At 46.9% G+C, this 20648-nt stretch overlaps 2 protein-coding genes across 2 annotated transcripts in view; one reads left to right on the top strand and one right to left on the bottom strand.

Moving 5' to 3' along the window:
* Nucleotides 1–7317: 7317 nt before the first annotated feature.
* Nucleotides 7318–9119, bottom strand: cldn5a (claudin 5a). The gene has a single exon (XM_083673602.1). The coding sequence runs from the start codon at nt 8909–8911 to the stop codon at nt 8258–8260; it is 654 nt and encodes a 217-aa protein (XP_083529728.1). The 5' UTR covers nt 8912–9119; the 3' UTR covers nt 7318–8257.
* A 1739-nt stretch (nt 9120–10858) lies between these two features.
* The window catches only part of LOC310807219 (septin-2), a 24836-nt gene continuing 15046 nt past the window's right edge, over nt 10859–20648 (top strand). The window contains exons 1-7 of the mRNA XM_083673584.1: nt 10859–10977; nt 15710–15761; nt 16284–16383; nt 16646–16732; nt 17569–17692; nt 19157–19291; nt 19477–19594. Of these exons, the coding sequence (XP_083529710.1) occupies nt 15735–15761; nt 16284–16383; nt 16646–16732; nt 17569–17692; nt 19157–19291; nt 19477–19594 (591 nt within the window). The 5' untranslated portion in view covers nt 10859–10977; nt 15710–15734. The remainder of the gene's footprint in view (nt 10978–15709; nt 15762–16283; nt 16384–16645; nt 16733–17568; nt 17693–19156; nt 19292–19476; nt 19595–20648) is intronic.

Genomic DNA, 20648 nt, shown 5'->3' with positions numbered 1-20648 from the left:
TCTCTCACTCTCTGTCTCTCTCTCTCTCTCTCTCTCTCTCTCTCCCTCTCTCTCTCTCTCTCTCTGTGTCTCTCTCACACTCTATCTCTCTCTGTCTCTCTCTCTGTCTCTCTCTCTCTCTGTTTCTCTCTCTCTGTCTCTCTGTTTCTCTCTCTCTCTCTCTCTCTCTCTGTCTCTCTCTCTCTCTCTCTCTCTCTCTCTCTGTCTCTCTCTCTCTCTCTCTCTCTCTCTGTCTCTCTCTCTCTCTGTCCCTCTTTCTGTCTCTCTCTCTCTGTCTCTCTGTCTCTCTCTCTGTCTCTCTCTCTCTCTCTCTCTCTGTCTCTCTCTCTCTCTGTCTCTCTCTCTCTCTCTGTCTCTCACTCTCTGTCTCTCTCTCTCTCTCTCTCTCTCTCTCCCTCTCTCTCTCTCTCTCTCTGTGTCTCTCTCTCTCTCTCTCTCTCTCAGTCTCTCTCTCTGTCTCTCTCTCTGTCTCTCTCTCTGTCTCTCTCTTTATCTATTTTTCTCTTTGCTCACCCACTCACAAACCTTCATGTTATGTTGTTACAGAAACGAATGATTTCTCACAGGATTCAGTGATCCAGTTATGCTTTGTGCTTAACAAATCCAAGCTTGTGAATAAATTGTATACAGCAGTGCTATTGGTTTATGGATAACAGCGGTATTCCTCGAGGGTAACTGCTGTTTTTAACAGATAACCTCCCATCCGTCCAACTCCCCCCTGCCATTACCTCATCCCCTCCTCCTTCATCCCTCCACCCCTGACTCTCACTTCTCCTTCCTTTTCCTCCACACCTCATCCCTCCCGTACATCTTCTCTCAGCTCTCTCCATCCTCTCCAGATCGTACCTCCACCTCTCTCTACCTTTAACCTTTAACCTCTTCACTGCTGCCTCATTCACTCTACCCTCCTCCACCCTTTCATGTTTCAACCCCCAGCATCCCATTATTCCATTATTCCATCTCCTCCGTCCCCCCTTTCCACCCTTCTCCCCCACAAACCACCGCTCCATCCCCCCTTTCCACCCTCCTCCCCCACAAACCACCGCTCCGTCCCCCCTTTCCACCCTTCTCCCCCACACACCACCGCTCTATCCCCCCTTTCCACCCTTCTCCCCCACACACCACCGCTCCATCCCCCCTTTCCACCCTTCTCCCCCACACACCACCGCTCCATCCCCCCTTTCCACCCTTCTCCCCCACACACCACCGCTCCATCCCCCCTTTCCACCCTTCTCCCCCACACACCACCGCTCCGTCCCCCTCCTCCACCTCCAGTGGTGTGTGGGGCCATTGGCCTTTCCGCTGCTTTGCCTCAGAGGAATGTGACACACACAAGGCTCTGCCAGGCTGCCCTAGCTATGTCACTGTAGCCACACACACACACACACACACACACACACACACACACACACACACACACACACACACACCTGTTGCACTATGACTCCTCTTCCCATTCAAGACCATTTCATTTTTTTTCTCCTTTTCTCTCCCTCTCCCTCTCTCTCTCTCTCTCTCTCTCTCTCTCTCTCTCTCTCAATCCCAGATTCCTATTAGGATTAGGTATCCCGGACGCCTGGGGACAAAAGACCACAGCTGACTCTCTCTGCCTGCCGCCACTCACAGTCACGCTGGGACACACACACACACATGCCTGCAGATGCCCCTCCCCCGATGACCCCGCTAACCCTTTTGACCTTTAACCTCTGCAACCTCTCACAGTTGTAGGGTCACTTTCTGAAACAGTCCCAATGTCTTGCAACCACTGCCTTCTTTATAACTCCTCCCCCTTGTCTCCCAGGAAGATAACTATTGGAGGAGGAGTGTTGCTTATGAGAATCTAAACCAGAGGAGGAGGAGTGGTTAATAGTTGATGTACTTTGGGTTATGTGGTATGTGGTACTATGTACTATGTGGTACTTTTCAACCTCCACCCTCTTATCCACCCACCCACCCACCCACCCACACACACACACACACACACACACACACACACACACACACACACACACACACACACATAGACACACATACACACACCAGGTCAGTGTCTCAAACGAATGAGCAGCCACACACATGCCTGCAGACAATGAAAACCTCTCCTGGTGAGGTACCCACACTGCACTTCAAGGGAGCCTCACAGAGAGGGGTCCACATTCTCTATACTGCCCCTATAGCGGATGCATCACAGCTGTCCTCCAGTGCTGGATATATGGTACAAGAGGGAAACCTTCTGAACTGCGTTCTCTGTAGTCCTTCGTGCTACTAAGTAGCAGAGTGTTACTCATTATCACAGTCACTCTGTGTCCTTCCTTTATATCCTCATAGCCTGATGTCTATGTAACACTCCTAACCTTTGTGTTCACCCTGTGTTGTAGATACAGAATGTCTTAAGCAACGTAGTGACCTATATATAGTCTAAGAATAGCACTTCTGGAACGGTGAGCGTGTGAGTCTCCCTGATGAGCTATTCAACCATGCCTGTCCTCCCTTGCTGGCTGACTGACATGCACCAAGACTCCCATTCTCAGAGTTGCCCTGAAAGCACATACCCCAGGATGGAGAGGGAAGGACCGAGGACGAGGTCAAGCCCTGGTAGTGCTCAGGGGTTATCTTTTGTTATGAAACCTGTTTTTATTACATTTTTTGTGGGCCTTGTTATTGGTTAAAGGTGAAGCATGTCGTTTGGCGCTTTGCTGCCTTTTGTGGCCACAACGAAAATTTTACAACGTAAATATGCTATGTTTTCTAATAGGGGCAAATATGTGCATATCCTTGTAAACAAAAAAATAAAAATAAAAATATGTACATAAAGGCCAGTGCCTCACCTCCATACCAGATTCTAGAAAGCGATTTGTTTTGACCAGAATTGAGTTTTTGCTCGTAGATGATAGTGTTTCCCATGCTGAGCTGTCTGACCATCTGTCAACAGTGCAAATACACAGCAGTGCTCAGAATAGCAACACTGTAGTTTCCTGCAAAGTGCAATTAGTGTCAAAACAATGCTCTTTTCTACCTCAGGATACTGTGTGTGCGTATGTGTGTGTGTCTGTGTGTGTGTGTTTGTTTGTGTGTAGTCGTGTTTGTTTATTTACTCCTGTACTCCTGTACTGATTGCTATTTCCCATGTAAATGTGTGGGTCAACAGCAGCTGAAGCTAAAACCATCCTGTATTAAAAAGACCGTGAGCTGACACTAATGGTAGCGGTAGCGCCACTAGCATGGTATGTAAGAATACCTTGGGGAGGGAGAGAGTTAGCATTCCTTAGGTTGAGTTATGGTGTAGTGGCATTCACACATACACAGCATGTATTTTGCTGAAGGAAGGCGAGTCTGTGGAACCAGGTTGCTGTCCACTAATGGAGTTGTGTAGTATGTTGTTTGTAGTTTATTGTGCTCTAATTATTTAGTATTTAGAGAGAGAGATCGAGAGAGAGAGAGAGAGAGAGAGAGAGAGAGAGAGAGATAGAGAGAGAGACACACACAGAGAGAGAGAGAGAGAGAGAGAGAGAGAGAGACAGAGAGAGAGAGAGAGAGACAGAGAGAGAGACAGAGAGAGAGAGAGAGACAGAGAGAGAGAGAGAGAGATACAGAGAGAGACAGAGAGAGAGAGAGAGAGATACAGAGAGAGACAGGGAGAGAGAGAGAGAAAGAGAGACAGAGAGACAGAGAGAGAGAGAGAGAGAGAGAACACTGACAGTACAGTGTTAACCCCTGAGCCGTGGTCAGCATGTTCAATTAGAAATGTCTCCTGAGCTCCGTCAGACATTCCATAAGCGGCAGGTCCTCTCCTTCATCTCAGTAGAGAGCTGTCAGTCAGGCCTTTGTCTGGTCCCTCTGTGTGTGTGTGTGTGTGTGTGTGTGTGTGTGTGTGTGTGTGTGTGTGCGTGCGTGAGTGCGTGCGTGCGTGCGTGCGTGCGTGCGTGCGTGCGTGCGTGCGTGCGTGCGTGCGTGCGTGCGTGCGTGCGTGCGTGTGTGTGCGTGTGCGCGTGTGTGCGTGTGTGTGTGTGTGTGTGTAAGATTCATCTATGGTGTGTCTGGAATATGTTTCTTTCTTTCTTTCATCTTTTGCATGTCTTATAGAAATGTTGGGCAACTGGACATACTGAAGAGGAACTGGACACACTGAAGGGCAACTGGACATACTGACGGAGAACTGGACACACTGAAGGGGAACTGGACACACTGAAGGAGAACTGGACACACTGAAGGGCAACTGGACACACTGAAGGAGAACTGGACACACTGAAGAGGAACTGGACACACTGAAGAGGAACTGGACACACTGAAGAGGAACTGAAACATCTTACTTCATTTTGACAATCAAAACAATAATGTCTTGGGCGGGATCTTAGTGGGAGTTGCCTCTCATTTGCTGACATGTCCAAACCATCTCCATCTGTGTGTGTGTGTGTGTGTGCGCGTGTGTGCATGTGTGTGTGTGTGTGCGTGTGCGTGTGCGTGTGCGTGTGCGTGCGTGTGTGTGTGTGTGTGTGTGCGTGCGTGCGTGTGATGTGTGTGAGACTAGGATTGTGAAACAACCAGCAAGCCCATAATAGCGAGCATTTCACATGTGTGATTAGACTGTGTTTAATGATCTCAGCTCCCCCCTCCTATCCCACACCCCACACGTTCCTTCCTGTTTCCTGTTCCGCTGTCCAGTGGCAGGAAGTCTGATCTTGCTGCTGGGCTGTGACAAAGCTCTGAGTCACTGCAATGGCCGCCTCCTCCCCTTCTGGGTCGTCACTCTCTGACCATGGAAGAGAAGAAACCGTTTTACACCACTAACCCCAACCTTACCCTAACCTTACACCTAGCAGCTAATAGATCGTGGCTCATGTACGTGCTCATTCCAGCGATCAAGACGCTTTTGTCCCTTTTGTATATCGCCGTAGCAACTAAACTAGTTTTATGGGGGGCACTTTATCTGAGTGCACTTGCTTTGTCTGAGTCATCTGTTTATAGGTCTGAATCACCCCGTTTGATAAGTAAATCGCTTTCTTTTCATCAGAATGCTGACTGAGAGGAGAAGTAATAGTCATACAAGAATCCACATCGTTAGACTCCTTACTAACAGCAGTATGAGTAGCTTTCAAGGAAATTGCCTTGCAGGTTCAAGGGTCAGGGTTTGTTGTGACCTCCGTGACGTGGAGGATTCCCGGGTGATGAGATCATGAGTGGTCAGTAGCGGGAAGTGACTTCTGACTCCGCTGACCTGAGGCCAGAGTCAGGGGTTAAAGTTCAGGTGATGAGAAACAACGACGCAGCCCAGCCCCCGATCACAGCGATGGATAAACCGTAAGCACGGTTCTAGGATCAGTTTGTCTTTCCCAAACTTAACATTTGCTATAAGTTGGGAAAACCCTGTTGGTGTCCCGGTCTCCCCCTCTCAGACGGGTCAGGTTTACTGGCCCTCAAAATGACCTGTTGTGTGGTCAGTAACCATTATGTCATCCGGTCTGCTTCTGAGGAGATTGATAAAGCTGTGTTGTATTCTTGTATTGACAAATGTTTTTACATGTTGAGAATTAACGTTTTTTTTTAAGTATGTCAATGTTAAATACAGTATTTATAATCCCTTCTTGTCTTGTTGTTATTGTCTGTATTTGAGTTGGGTTTCTTGTTGTTTTTTTCCCAGTGCATCACTTTGGAGTCACTCTGGAAAGAACATTTTGGAACCAGTGTTTTATGATTATAGAAAGATCATATCTGTGGTCTTGCTGCTGTGATCATTGCCAAATCACTAGCTTTAAGGCGATCCTTTCACCATGGTCCAGACTGCGGAGTCTGTCTGAGTGTGTGTGTGTGTGTGTGTGTGTGTGTGTGTGTGTGTGTGTGTGTGTGTGTGTGTGTGTGTGTGTGTGTGTGTGTGTCTGTCTGTCGGAATGTCTGCAGGCTGGGGCCTTTATTAGGCTCATCCATACCAAGACGTTATAGGGCTCTGTAGCCAGGCAACTGCAGGTTCTAAATGGTTACCATGGTGAGGGTCCATTGAGTGACATTGCCGGCACTGTTTGCCGCTTTTCTCTCTGGAATGGGGGTCTTTTTAGAGGTGCACCCCCAACCCTACACACACACACTCTCTTAACCCTACACACACACACACACACACACACACACACACACACACACACACACACACACACACACACACACACACACACACACACACACACACACACACACACACACACACACACACCCCTCGCTTCGTCACCCTCTGTGCTGTGGCTGGAAGAGTGGAACTAACAATCCCACAAAAACAGCTCCTAGAGCGTCCCAGCCCTGCAGGCCAGAGAGACCCCAGAGCTTCAATGTCTATAGAGGGCCTATAAGTAAGCTTGTTGTCACACAGAAACCCGACTGTAACAGTTTGGGATGCAGATGCTGTGCACTTATTTGCCACATAAAATGCTTGGGTCGTCTGAGATGGGGGAGGCTTGGTTCAGACTGGGATGGGGGAGGCTTGGTTCAGACTGAGAGCTTGTTGTAATGCAGTTCTGTCAAGTGGCCATTATGCAGCCATTATGTGTCATATGCTTCCTTTTTGCTTGTGGTTAGACCTATACATTTTCTCTCCATTGAAACTTTGTATGAGACGTTTTGCAAAGAGTAATTACTAAGCCCAACATCTAGGTAATATACAGTAGCATAAAGTTGTTCTGATGGCTATTTTCTGGTTTAAAGTGGGCATATGACCCACTAAGACTCTTAAGTGGCCAGTTAAAGTAACTTTGAAAATCCAGCCAAAGCTTTGAACAGCGGAGAATTATAGTCGCATTATAAATAAACATATGGATGGCATATCTTGTTCGGCATATCTTGCACTTTCTTTTATCTGAACAGATAATAACAGTATTGGTATAAAAACTGAGCCCCAATGAGCCTCTCAACAATAACAAATAGGACCATCCAATGGCGGGAAATGGGGGTTGCGGTGGTGGAGTGACTTGCGGTAAGACGTTTCCAGCAAATTCTCTCGAGCCTCAATTTGCACGCCTGCTAAACAGCGCGGGTGAGGGAGAGATGGTGTGAAAGGGGGATGGGGTTGGGGGGTATTGTGTGTGGAACAGCAGAGCCCCTCTCTCGCTGAATAGGTATTGTCATTTGGATTTCTATGGCTCACCAAAATACTTTTTCTCACTGTGGGGGTTTGTGGATACGTGGTGAGAACGCATGCATTACGCAGGCGTTAAGCGCACTCCTAAATAGTATCACAAACGTACAAACTATACATTTTAGTGTTTTTGTGATATTTTACCGTGGAATATTGATTTAGATTTTATTACAGTAGTTTCAATAAAACACTTTGATCAATTAAGTTTGAGACAATGCTCAGTTTAATCTCAGAGTAACACGTTGACGGAAAGAAAGAATATTGCATCAAATACATGAGATACATAACCATCAAACATCCACAAAACAAATAAAACAGCAGTTTATTCCTACAAATCCATGAAAAAAACACATATCGCACAGTGTTTACATACAAAAACAAAAATGCAGGCCCCAATGGCCCAAAAAGTGGACTGTATGAAACCTAAAAATAAAATAAAAAAGTTGCATCTGAAAACAATAATCTCCAAAATAGATGTGTAAAGCTTTAACACTTTAGACATCCGATATATTGTAGGCCTATCAAAATCGAGTCTGATGGCCTTATGCAAAAAAGGTTCCCACTGATGAGGCATGCCTGAGTTTTATTTTGGCTTAACATACATGTCTGTATGGGCTAGTCGACAATTTGAGCCCCCTAGTCCCAGCGCCAATACATTGGCCGAAATGGCCTATCATGTTGTGTGTTAAGGAGTGCAATCACAGTTACTCAAAGTTAGTAGATGCTGAATTTGCACCTTGGAGTAAAAAGACAATGGATATTGTCGATAGAAATGGATATTTGAAAGAAAACGTTTTTACAACGGTAAACATTTCAAAATGCAAAGAATTTCGAGCGTTATAGAAAATACAGTATAGGACGTTAAAAATACAGGTACCTAAAACATAGACGCTCCTCTTTGTCATTGGCTACCACATATCCTCAGACAGATAGCCATAGCCGACGCAAAGTCTCCAAAAAGTTGTTTTTTTCTGATGTTGCAAAAAGGATGAGTGAGTGCGTTCTTCAACAGTGTTTATAAGGCCAGTGTAGCAAAGGCAATGATGCTTTCATTGATTTCAAAGTTCAGAGTTATAAAACAGCAGGTGCAAAAAGTCCACAATTACGCACAGCTTGCTTACCCATAAAGAGGGGTAACAGCTACACATAATTCCTCTTGTCGTATTCCCCGACCCCGTTCGGCGTGGCCCGTTTGGTTGGGGCGTATTTGACCGAGTAGCCAGAGTTCCCGCTGGAAGGACAGGAGCAGCAGAGAAGCGCACCCCCAATCAGCAGCAGTGCCGTGGCCGCCCAGCCGATGTAGAGCGCGGCCCCGATTTCCCTCTTCTTGGACGGTGGCACCTGCGGATTGTAGAAGTCCGTGATGATGCTGTTGGCCATCCAGCAGAGAGGTACCAACACAAACAGGCCGCTGATGATGAAGATGGCACCTCCGGCGTTCACCACCCGGGCTTTGATGTTCTCCTCGCGTATGCAGTTGGTGCACTGCGCCCCGGCGATCACCACCATCAGCCCCAGCACGCCCATTACCGCCGAGATGATGGTGAGGGCTCGCGCCGCCTGCAGGTCGTGGCTGAGCGCAAGGACGGAGTCGTGCATCTTGCACTGCATCTGGCCCGTGCTCTGCACCACGCACGACATCCAGAGGCCGTCCCAGAGGGTCTGAGCCACAACGATGTTGGCCTCGATGAAAGCCGTCACCTTCCACATGGGCAACCCGCAGGCCACCATCACCAGGAACGAGCCGATGACGCACAGCCCCAGTCCCAGGATCTCCAGTCCAGCCGACACCATCTTCGCTCCTTCTTACCGAAGTTTAGTTTTTTAGAAATTCCTCCTGGTCAAAAGTGAATTCTATTAGTCTGGATGCTGCCCTTTACTCAATGTCTGAGAGAGAGAGAGAGAAAGAGAGAGAGAGAGAGAGAGAGCTGTAGTGATGAAGAGCTTCGATTTGTTATCCGCACATCGCTCGCTACATTTAAAACGGTCTGCAATGGGCTGCCGATTTAGTTCACTGGTTGGCTGTTAAAAACAACTGGAAGCATAGTGCCGCTGGACCACGAATATCTGCTTTGGGGAGGGGTCCAACTGTTAAAGCTAGAGGAAGAACTTTCGCCCAATCAGATGTCCCCGCATCCTCAGGGCACCAATGAGAGGGCACAAAAGTTGGATGAGAATACAAAGCGGTCCAGAGCGCGTTGAGTGTGTGAACAGTTATTTGTCATGAAAAGGGCGACTAACGCCATTAGAGACAGGACACTTGGAAGTCAGAATATAGGCTACAGTCCGCTATGATTTTTCTAACTGACAAAAAACAAGAATGGATGGTAAAAGTAGTGCATTCATTATGAATAGAGCATGGACAATAACATATATAGCATTGCCTCCAGTTTTGAATGCACGCAAGATATTATTTTTGTTGGAACTGTAAATAGTACACATCAAAATCGGTTGTTTATGCCCAAATGTTCTCCTTCCTTTCGGCTGTACCAAGATGTTGTTTTTCAACGTCTGACACAACATCACTTTTTACGTAAAGTTCGATTGAATATTACAACCCCGTGAATACAATATTCCCAGCGCAGTTATTGTTCGTTATTGCCATGGTTCCATGGGTTGGTATTCCCATATAAAAGGAAGGTAATCCCAGTTACAGTGGTGGCCTGTGTCGAGGGCTAATGCCAGCAGGTGTTTAACATGTTCAGACGCATGTGCTTATTGCCTCTGACTGAGTATGTTTTAGGACGTCATACTGTATGCATCCTAAAATAATGGCTTACAACATAAGAGTTCTAGCTTACATTGATATATATATACAGTACCAGTCAAAAGTTAGGACACACCTTGCCAAGAGTGTGCAAAGCTGTCATCAAAGCAAAAGGTGGCTACTTTGAAGAATCTAAAATATAAACCATATTCTGGTTTGTTGAACACTTTTTTGTTTACTACATAATTCCATATGAGTTCCTTCATAGTTTTGATGTCTTCAATATTAATCTACTATGTAGAAAATAATAAAAAATAAGGAAAAACCATTGAATGAGAAGGTGTGTCCAAACTTTTGACTGGTACTATATATATATCTATATATATATATATATATATATATATATATATATATATATATATATATATATATATGTATGTATGTATGTATATATATATATGTGTGTATATATATATATATATATATATATATGTGTGTGTGTGTGTATATATATATATATATATATATATATATATATATATATATATATGTGTGTGTGTGTGTATATATATATATATATATATATGTGTGTGTGTGTGTATATATATATATATATATATATATATATATATATATATATATATATATATATATATATATATTAGCATATGATTGAAAGCAAATGTTCAGACAGCTTGCACTGAGTCTAGGTCTAGAATATTGCTTTACATGTTTGCCATCAATTTGTCATGCTATTGGACTAAACAGCTGTTGTCAATCGCTACTTTTACCGGAGGGACTCAGCGCTGCTCCTGGACAGAGGCCGCAACAATGTCGCTCCTTCCCCCTCACAGCGAAGCGTGTCTAGACACCCAGATCTGACATCACTCTTCAAGAACGATAACCGCCTTGCAGAGAAACTGTAACGCTTTGACTGCCATCTTGGATCTATGTCGACCTGTCCGTAATACTGTTCAATTTCCTTTGGTTGAGCCAAAATGGCCCCAGTGACACAGACTTCCATCCGTGACAACAGACAAATAAGCATCATGGGATAAGGGCGGAATACATTGGAGCGGTTTCCGGAGTCCCTTCCCTGGTTTGGGATTTAGAAAATACTTCTGTTTCTTTGTATTTCGTAAATTACACACAGGTAAGGTCTCAGACGATGGTTTACTATTGATGTTTTACAATATTAGCTAGAGAGAGAAAGACATAAGGAATTTTCGCGAGATCAGAGACAGAAGTTGGAACTTGACACTTTTAGGAGAAACTGTTGCATGCTGAAGTTTGACATGGAACAAATAGTTTTGTAGCCTAGGCCTAAATGCTGCACATTGAAATAATGTTTGTGATTTTAGATTAGATATATTGTTTGGATTAACCATCAAGCCTAAACTGAATGTTATCATCCACATATTGGGCGACATATTTCTCATATTGTGCCCGGCGTTTATAATATGTCAATCTCTCGAACTGGGTGTGGACGTCAATCCAACAGCTGCAAACAAAAGGCAGCTCATTTCCTGCAAACATCCAACTTCTCAGTGGGAAACAGTAACTTAGAAAAAGTTCACAGTGTCTCCTCAGAACTACCATAACACACGTTATTGTTAAACATCACACATTTCTCACGTCAGATGGACTGTTTGTATTTTTTGCTGATGAGGACTGAGACGCAGTACGACTGATGAAATGACAGCATGTAAATGTGGAAGGAGCTGAAGGCTGAAGGCTGAAGGAGCTGAAGGCTGAAGGCTGAAGGCGGTGTTGTTGCGGAGGCCCCGTCAGTAGGCGACAGTACGCACGCATGCGTCTGGCCATGTTTGACCTGGCAAAGCGTGTACATTTCTGTACTAAGTTCAAATAAATTCCTTCAGTGTGACATAACCTTTTTACATTTCATTTATTGTTGAACTTTGACTATTCATCACGTCCTCATAAAATAAATTTAATGTTTAGACAACTGCACAATAACCGAAGGAAACAATAATCCATTCTCATTGTGTGTCTCCCTTAGCTAAGACATGGCGGAGGGCCACTATTGAAGAGTTATCATCCATCTTGGCTCATATCTTTTGGCTCACAGAGACATACAACAGTTCATTTCCTTTTATGCTGAGTGGATGTCGATTAAAAAAAAATAATAATAACGTTTTGATTGTGAATGTGTTGGCCATGATAGCGGATCCTTTAGTTGTGCTCTGAAAGACAGATCCTGGTAGAGGAAGATCTGGGATCAGTCGACCCTCTTCAAGTCCTAACCTTATTCATGGCGGGAGGGGAAGTCCCAAACTGAGTGTAGATCAGTGTCTAGGGGCAACATCCTCACCCCCGCAAGACTGTTCCTCTGGTCCAATTCATTAACCTCAGTGTGACCTCTTCCTTTCCCTCTGGCCTTATCTGTGCTGGGCTGGACAGGGCTGAGGAAGGGAAGGCATCTGACACCACACACCAAGGAGGGTCCTTTCCTTCTGTTTTGTAGTGTGGCGTGAACGGAAAAACAAAGCAGGAGTCAAGGCAACATGTCAGAGTGTTGCTACAGTCGTGTGCAGGTTGTTCACTACAGGGCGTTGACACTGCGAGGGGTTTTTCCGTCCTCAACACCGGCATGTGGACAGTAGTGACATGGCAGACTTGTTGTTTCAACCCATGACACCTGCACGTTCTCATTTAGTAGAAGGATGTCACGAGAGCAGGGGCAGTGTTTCTCTCTCTCTCTCGGGGAACACAGAATGTTGTTAGAATGACATGGTAGAATGTAGGCTACAGTTTGTAGCCTGGCGCAGGTTAAAGAGTTAAAGAGTTAAAGAGTTGCTCAGGACTGAGATGTGTTAGCGGTTAGCAGGACTGCATAACAACAGAAGTATAATGATTTCACTTAATTTGGTGTGTAGATTGGTGTGTGTGTGTGTAGGTGTGTAGATATGTGTGTGTAGATAGAGGTGTGTGTAGATGTGTGTGTAGATAGATAGGTGTGTAGATAGGTGTGTGTGTGTAGGTGTGTAGGCTGCATAGTGAAACAAGATGTTGTTCTGACATTGGTTGGCCGTCTAACCCTAACCCTAACCCTAACCCTAACCCTAACCCTAACCCTAACCCTGTGCTGGGATACAGTAGCTTGCTAGGCCTCTGTGCCTAGTGAAACATAATGCAACCATAACATTACCATCAGTCCCCTGTGTGTCTTGGCTGGTCATTTCCTGTCCTGTCCCCATCATCATAAAAGAGCCATCCTGTGCTTTAAACTCTGTGTGTATTATGAACTGTCCCGCTGGTTTCCCCCAGGTTGAAAGGCCTTCTCATTCCGCCTATTGTTTTTGTTTTTTCTTCTTCTTCTTTTTCTCATGGCTCAGACTCAGTCTTGAAGCTGTTATGGGAATTCAAATTATCGTCGTATAAATTCTAACACTGAACAAAGATTCCGCAAGAGTCAAGAGTATAGCAAAGCAATCTTCTTCTTTATTGTGGACAGAGAAAATGTCAGAGAATGTCAGAGAAGTTCCAAACTTGCCAAGTTTCAGTTACATTTTTATACAGTTTCTCTTTAGGAGAATTATTCATGGGACAGCAGTTCTTTTATAGGTCAACCCAAGTTCTTTAAAGCACAACAACATCATAATTCGTGACCATAAATGGTGAACATGTTCTTCATACAAAAGCCAAGGACACCGTTCTCATCTCAACGGTCACACATGGTTACAGTTCTGCTGACAAACAAGCTCAGTTATGCAATTTCCATCACAAAACCAAGGCATGCATGCATGCTGGTGTTACCCCCCCCCCCGTGTGCAGGTCTGTGTGTGCTAACCATGTCTTGACCAACCATGGGGCTCCTCTGGCTCAGATCAGAGATGCCAGTAGTCACCATTAGTTTTGCCCTTCGGCCTTCCACTAAATCTCTGTGGTGTAGAACTGGTGATTCTGAGTTCCCAGTTAATTCAAAAATGGCCTTACCAAAGAGGGTGTGTTAACCCCCCTTCCTCCGTGGCGGTGAGGTGAATGGCCCCGCTGCTGCCAAAGCCCTTTCATGGCTGTAATCCAATTCATAAATCAACTGTATTCGCCTCACATGCCAGGACTTTGGCTTAACTTAGGTGGCATTTTTCCTTCATGGCCCAAACCATTTAATCTCACTCAGGTCAAGGCTGTGTGTGTGTGTGTGTGCGTGTGCGTGTGCGTGTGTGTGTGTACGTTGCTGTGCAGTAAGGCTCTCAGAAGCCAAACAGATTAATTGGCCATTATTAAGTGGGTATTCTGTGGGTATTACTGCAGGCTGCCACCCGCCTGTCTCTCCTGGCCTGTTGTCTTTGTGTTATTACCACAGCGATAATGGAACTGTTTAATTAATCTGCTGCTGGACTAATGCTGGTTCCCACAGAGCCTGTCCAGGAATAACATGCAGTGTGTGTGTGTGTGTGTGTGCACCATATTAGGTCATTAGTTAGTTTTTCCCTAAGGAACTGACAGTGGCTTGGGACTGTAGTTCAGAAACACGCTACTGTAATAACATATTGCCATAGACTCCATGTCTTGGCCTTGTCTTATGGGTCTAGCAGTTATAATAGCAATGACCTCCACTGTTCTTCGGACTGACCCCCCCCCCCCCCCCACCCCACCCCCCCCCCCCAGTTCTGTGTGTGTCCTACGTGTGGTAGCCCCTGGTTGTGGGCCGCGGGCGGCCAGCTGCACGGGCGCGTGTTTCCCCCCCCCCCACCAGCGGAGCAGCCATCCATAGGAAGGGCTCCAGGAACCTGGGAGATAAACAGCCATTGTTCTGCCTGTGTGCTCGTTGAAACGGCCCTGTCAGGATGAATGATCTCTGCCCACACATTATTAACATGGATACAGGAGGTCCTGGCATGTAGCAAAGTACATCCATCTTCATCACGGGGAAATCGGTGCCAGTCCACATATTTGCGGTGTATTAAACTGCAGTATTGGACATGGGGGGGGGGGGGGCACTCTGAAAAAGTTCAAAATGGTTGAACTTACTTTGTTGTTGTTTTTTAGAGTTGCGTAACGGAGTTCAGTTCCTCTGGCTGCGCTCCCCAGACCTCCTCTCCCCAGACCTCCTCTCTCATGCTTGTCACACTCCACCTCTCAAGTGTGTGTTTGTGATAAAATGGAAGGGCCTTTAACACTGGATAACACACACACACGCACACACACACACACACACCAAGAGGTCTGTTATTCCTGTGCGGTCATTATGTGCTCAATCTATCACCCAGCGTCCTCGTAGTGTTATCTGAGTGGGCCGCAGAGCGTAGCTCCGCTTGGTGAAGGGAGGTGTGGTCCTGGGCCTTATTGTAAAATGGAGGTCTGCTCTGGGAACCAGCTTGTTGTCCAGTCCAGCTCATTCCCGCTGTATCCGCTGTTAAGTGTGTTGGCCAACGATACAGCCATTAGAAGGCCTTAATGGGCAGTCAGTGAGTGGGGGGGTCAGAGTGTTCTAGTGTGGATGCTGTCAGTGTCATCATCAGTCATTATTATTAATGATGGGATTAAGTAACTGTGCATTATGTTCATGTGTGGCTGGCAGAGTTACTGTATACGGTGGCTGATGATGGAGTTCTCTGATGGTTCTACTTCTGGCTTTTTTTCTCCTGATAAAAGCAGAGTATCTATGATGTTGAGATCAGAGATAAGCCTTTTGCAGCCTTTTGCAGTTTGTTTCTACTTGCAACAACATCTCCTGCACACCGTTGCCTAGCTACAACTACAACAACAACAACAACAATAATAATATTCAATTTTGCCTTTATACTTTTAACCCTAACCCTGATGTTGAGTGGTTGTCTGTTGGAGGAAGGAAGGGTTTACAACGTTGTGGTGAGTGAGTGAGTGAGCTGTGTTTTGTGTGTCTCTTTTGTTAATTGCAGGTTCAGGTGACCAGAAGCGGCAGCCATGTCTCAGTCTGGAGAGAAAGGGAAGGTGAGTGTGTGGGAATCTGACCCCAGTACAGCTCTTACTCTCAGCTCTGGACCTCAAGTATTGCTCTGGCTGAGATGCTTCTACAGGAGCCTTAGGGGGAGGGATACTGCATTGTAAGGGATTCCTGACATAGGACACACACACACACACACACACACACACACACACACACACACACACACACACACAGCACACGCCCTATAGCAGGAACTCAGAGAGGATATCCTGTATAAACGCTGTTGTTTCATCTGGAGCTTTATTGCCTTTTCGATTTTTTTTTCCTCTTAATCTCAATTAACACCACACACACATACACATACATACACACACACATACATACACACACACACACACACACACACACACACTAAGAGATGAAGAATGTAAGGGAGGAGTGCACAGGGAAAGAGGGAGAAAGAAATTATGAAAAATAGCCAAACACTTCTTGGCTGGTGTAAAAAATAAATAAAAAAAATGGCCGTTGTAATGTACATCTTTTAACACTATTTGTGTGTTTGCCAGTTCCCAGAAGTGGCGGGCTATGTGGGCTTTGCCAACCTGCCCAACCAGGTCCACAGGAAGTCTGTGAAGAAGGGATTTGAGTTCACCCTCATGGTCGTTGGTGAGTTACGACCCTTTGGTACGGTAGCCAGCAATAACATAAAACAGCTTGTGGTAGAAGTCACCAGGAGGCAGGAATCTAGGATCCTCCCCTCCCTCAAGGTTAACTGAACTGACTCTAGGCCAGTGTCTTGGGCAACCTCATCCTATTCCTGTTACACTCTGTAGCATCCAGTTATAATGTGGCTCTTGGTTGAAGCTGTTGTGTTGCTGTGTGGATGTAAGGAACTCAGATCTCTGGTGCTCTGTCTGTGTCTCTGCAGGAGAGTCTGGTTTGGGCAAGTCTACACTGATCAACAGCCTGTTTCTGACTGATCTCTACCCAGAACGCTTCATCCCCGGAGCTGCAGGTAACAGACCCACAGACACACAGACACACACACACACACACACACACACACACACACACACACACACACACACTGTAATAATGGAGACATGTCTGCCCCTCTGTCTTCTGCATAGTGTTCCTTCAGCTGGAATGCAAAGCATGCATCTTTTGTATTAGTCTTAAAAAAAAGACCCTCACTCTCCTTATGACTTAGATTATTGCCTGGTCTGAAAACAGCCCCCAAGCCCTTACTACTATGCAGCGGTGGGCCTAAGCAGTCTTTTTGGACTGCCCTGCCTTTTGGCATGGGGTGCCTCCCTCCACCATGTTGCTTGGACCTATCCAGTAGGTTGAGATCTGCTAACAGCAGGGGTAGGTGGGGGTTTCCTCTGGGGTTGTTTTTAGGCTGGGTTATTGTGTCCAAAGGCATGGCTTAGGCCCCAGTTATTTAAGCTCTAGTCGAGTCACAAGGACAAGATGCTTTGATGTAAAAGTAATGAAACTAACCCTGCCTTGAAATCCCTCTTATTAAAATAAAGTACATTTTTGTTTTTATAAAACTGTGCCCTGGAAAGTGTAGAATGACCCTCATCTGTCTGTGATCTGCATGGTTATGTTGATTATTCCCTCTCTCTCTCTCGCCTCTCCCCTCTTGTTTCCCCTCTCCCCTCTCTCCCTCCCTTCCCTCCCCTCCCCTCTCTCCCTGTCCTCCCTCCCCTCCCTCCCCTCTCTCCCTGTCCTCCCTTCCCTCCCCTCCCCCTCTCCCTCCCCTCCCTCCCCTCTCCCTGTCCTCCCTGTCCTCCCTCCCCTCCCCCCTCCCTCCCCTCCCCCTCCCTCCCCTCTCTCTCTCTGTAGAGAAGATTGAGAGGACGGTGCAGATCGAGGCGTCCACGGTGGAGATTGAGGAGAGAGGGGTGAAGCTTCGCCTCACTGTGGTCGACACCCCCGGATATGGAGATGCAATCAACAGCCAGGACTGGTGTGTGTGTGTGTGTGTGTCGGTGTCGGTGTCGGTGTCGGTGTCGGTGTCGGTGTCGGTCGTGTGTGTGTGTGTGTGTTCAGTCACTAAGTTGTTATGCACATCCAGTTATAGAACTTGCAAGAGGAGGGATTGTGTGTGTGTACACTTACAGTAGCTTGCACATAGAAACATAGTTTCTTCACGTTGAATCTGAGCCGTTTCTTGACCTGAGTGTCCTCCACTCCTCTTTACTCCCTTTCTCATATTTCCTCTTCACCTCCTCCCTCCCTCCCTCATTCTCTCGATTTCCTACCTCTACCCCTCCCCCATCATTCCCTTACTCTCTCTCTCTCTCCTGTGAGTGAGTGAGTGAGTGTGTGCGTGTGTGTGTGTGTGTGTGTGAGTGTGTGCGTGTGTGTGTGTTATGGTCACCCTCCTCCTCCTCCCAACTCCATTTCCTGTTGATTGTCCTGACATGCCTGTGTTTGTGCCTCTGGGTCCACATCCCCCCCCCCCCCCGCCCCCCCCCCCCCCACCATCACCACATACCAGGCCAGAGAGGAAAAGCAACTGAACACTGAACAACCCCTCATCAGTCTCACCCCCCCCCCCCTCTCTACCACATCTCCTTCTCTCACCCCCCCCCCCTCTCTCTCTACCACATCTCCTTCTCTCCCAAATAATGACTATCTGCTATTTTTAGGGGACTTCTCATTTAAATTAAAGCAGTTACCAAGATCTATCATTTTTTTTTATATATATATATTTTCAGGGCATTTCTGCTTTATTGTGATAGAGACAGTAGAGATTGGGTTAGGGTTGGGAAGGAAGGATGGGTGAGAGAGAGGAGGGATGACATGCAGGATATGTCGATGGCCGGAATCGAACCAGGGACCTTGTGATGATGTGGTATGCGCCTTAGTGTGCTACGCCACTGAGCGCCCCAGCCTGTACAGATCTACAGTATAGGCCTTGGTCAGCGTAAATGAGGGCCCAGTAGAGTGAGGAGGATATCAGTCCATCAGCGGCCTTTGTGCCTATAGGTCACAGTGTGGTAGCGGTCAGGGGAATGCACCAGGCGCCTAGCTAATGACCCTGACCACGCCTAGTGGCCGAGCAGGAAGTTATCAGTGAAAGCCGGTCAGATGGGAGATGGATGGGCTGCATCTCAACACTCACAGGCCTCTTTACAATCTGGAATATTGAATCTCTTTAGAATCTGCATGAGTTCTCTCTCTTGATCTGTTGGATGTTGTAAAAGGAGAGGTGCAATTAATGTGAGTGTTCAGCCTTGTTACGTACAGACCAGAACTGGCTTCCATCTTATGTCCTTTACCTGTGGTTCTCTCGTCTGTGTGTGTCTGTGTGTGTCTGTGTGTGTCTGTGTGTGTCTGTGTGTGTGTGTGTGTGTGTGTGTGTGTGTGTGTGTGTGTGTGTGTGTGTGTGTGTGTGTGTGTGTGTGTGTGTGTGCGTGTGTGTCAGTTTTAAGACAATCATCCAGTACATTGACAACCAGTTTGAGCGTTACCTTCATGACGAGAGCGGCCTGAACCGCAGACACATCGTGGACAACAGAGTCCACTGCTGCTTCTACTTTATATCTCCCTTTGGACATGGGTAAGAACACACACACACACACACACACACACACACACACACACACAGCCACGTCTTCTATATCTCATCACCGTTTGGACATGGATAGACTATGTACATCATTGTTGTGTATATCATTGTTCTCTCTCTCCCTCTCTCTCTCTCCCTCTCTCTCTCTCTCTCTCTCTCTCTCTGTCTGTCTCTAGTCTGAAGCCTCTGGATGTGGAGTTTATGAAGGCCATCCACAGTAAGGTTAACATCGTCCCTGTCATCGCCAAGGCCGACACGCTGACTCTGAAGGAGAGGGACCGCCTGAAGAAGAGGGTGAGCAGGATGGAGACGTCAGGAACACAAACTGACACCAGATATTTCCTCTCTCTGGTTCTTTCTCTCTCTCTCTGGTTCTCTCTCTCTCTCTCCCTCCCTCCCTCCCTCTCTCTCTCTGGTTCTCTCTCTCTCCCTCCCTCTCTCTCTCTCTCTCTGGTTCTCTCTCTCTCCACGGTTTCCACAGGTGTCACTCGCCCCGCTCTAGCATGGGCCCTTCTCAAGACGGCCAGGGTCAGAGCCAGTGGAATGTGTGATGGGTTTCTAGCCAGGACGTCGGGGGGCTGTGTCGGGGGGCTGCGTCGGGGGTGTTGTGTGTTGTTTGCGTCCTGCAGCCATCTGGTTGGGGGATTAGAAAGTGGATCGTAGAATAATGGGATGATAATAACAACCCCTTATCGCCCCCCTGGCACGCTGGCGCAGAGCCAACTATGCAAGTCGGACATCCGTGTGTGTGTGTGTGTGTGTTGTGTTGTGTGTGTGTGTGTGTGTTGTGTTTGTTGTGTGTCTATTTTTGATGATGCAGCGGGATTGCTGCTGGACAATAGCGGACTCCTCCAGAAGGAGGGAGAGAGAGAGAGGGAGAGAGAGAGAGAGAGAGAGAGAGGGAGAGAGAGAGAGAGAGAGAGAGGGAGCACACACACCCATCTCGGTTGTCCTCCCCTCCTTCCAGATGCTTCCTTTTGGAGCAGACCCAGGTGTCTGCCTGCATGCACGCTCCACAGTTTCCTGCTGTCCTGGCAGGGGGGGGAGAGAGAGAGAGAGGGAGAGAGGGAGAGGGAGAGAGAGAGAGAGGGAGAGAAATCAATCTGACAGCGCACACACATCCTCGCCCCCCTCTTGTCAGCGTCGCCAGGTTACACTGACTGGCCTCCCTTTCATCTCTCACATGCAGCAGATCGCCCCCCCCCCCCCCCCCCCCCCCCCACACACACACACACCCCAGGAGAGGTGTGCAGAGGCGAATGAGATGAGAGGCTGTGAGGCTTGTGGAAAGAGAAATTAGACGATAGACTCATGATAGACTCACGATAGACTCACGATAGACTCATGC

This window comes from Argentina silus, assembly GCF_951799395.1.
Source record: "Argentina silus genome assembly, chromosome: 7".
NCBI lineage: Eukaryota > Metazoa > Chordata > Actinopteri > Argentiniformes > Argentinidae > Argentina > Argentina silus.
Note: the sequence above shows the minus strand (reverse complement) of the source record. Positions and strands in the feature narration are given on the sequence as shown.

Bases quoted from the DNA above. Each gene is read 5' to 3' on its own strand.
- cldn5a (XM_083673602.1), bottom strand. From the start codon at position 8,911: ATGGTGTCGGCTGGACTGGAGATCCTGGGACTGGGGCTGTGCGTCATC.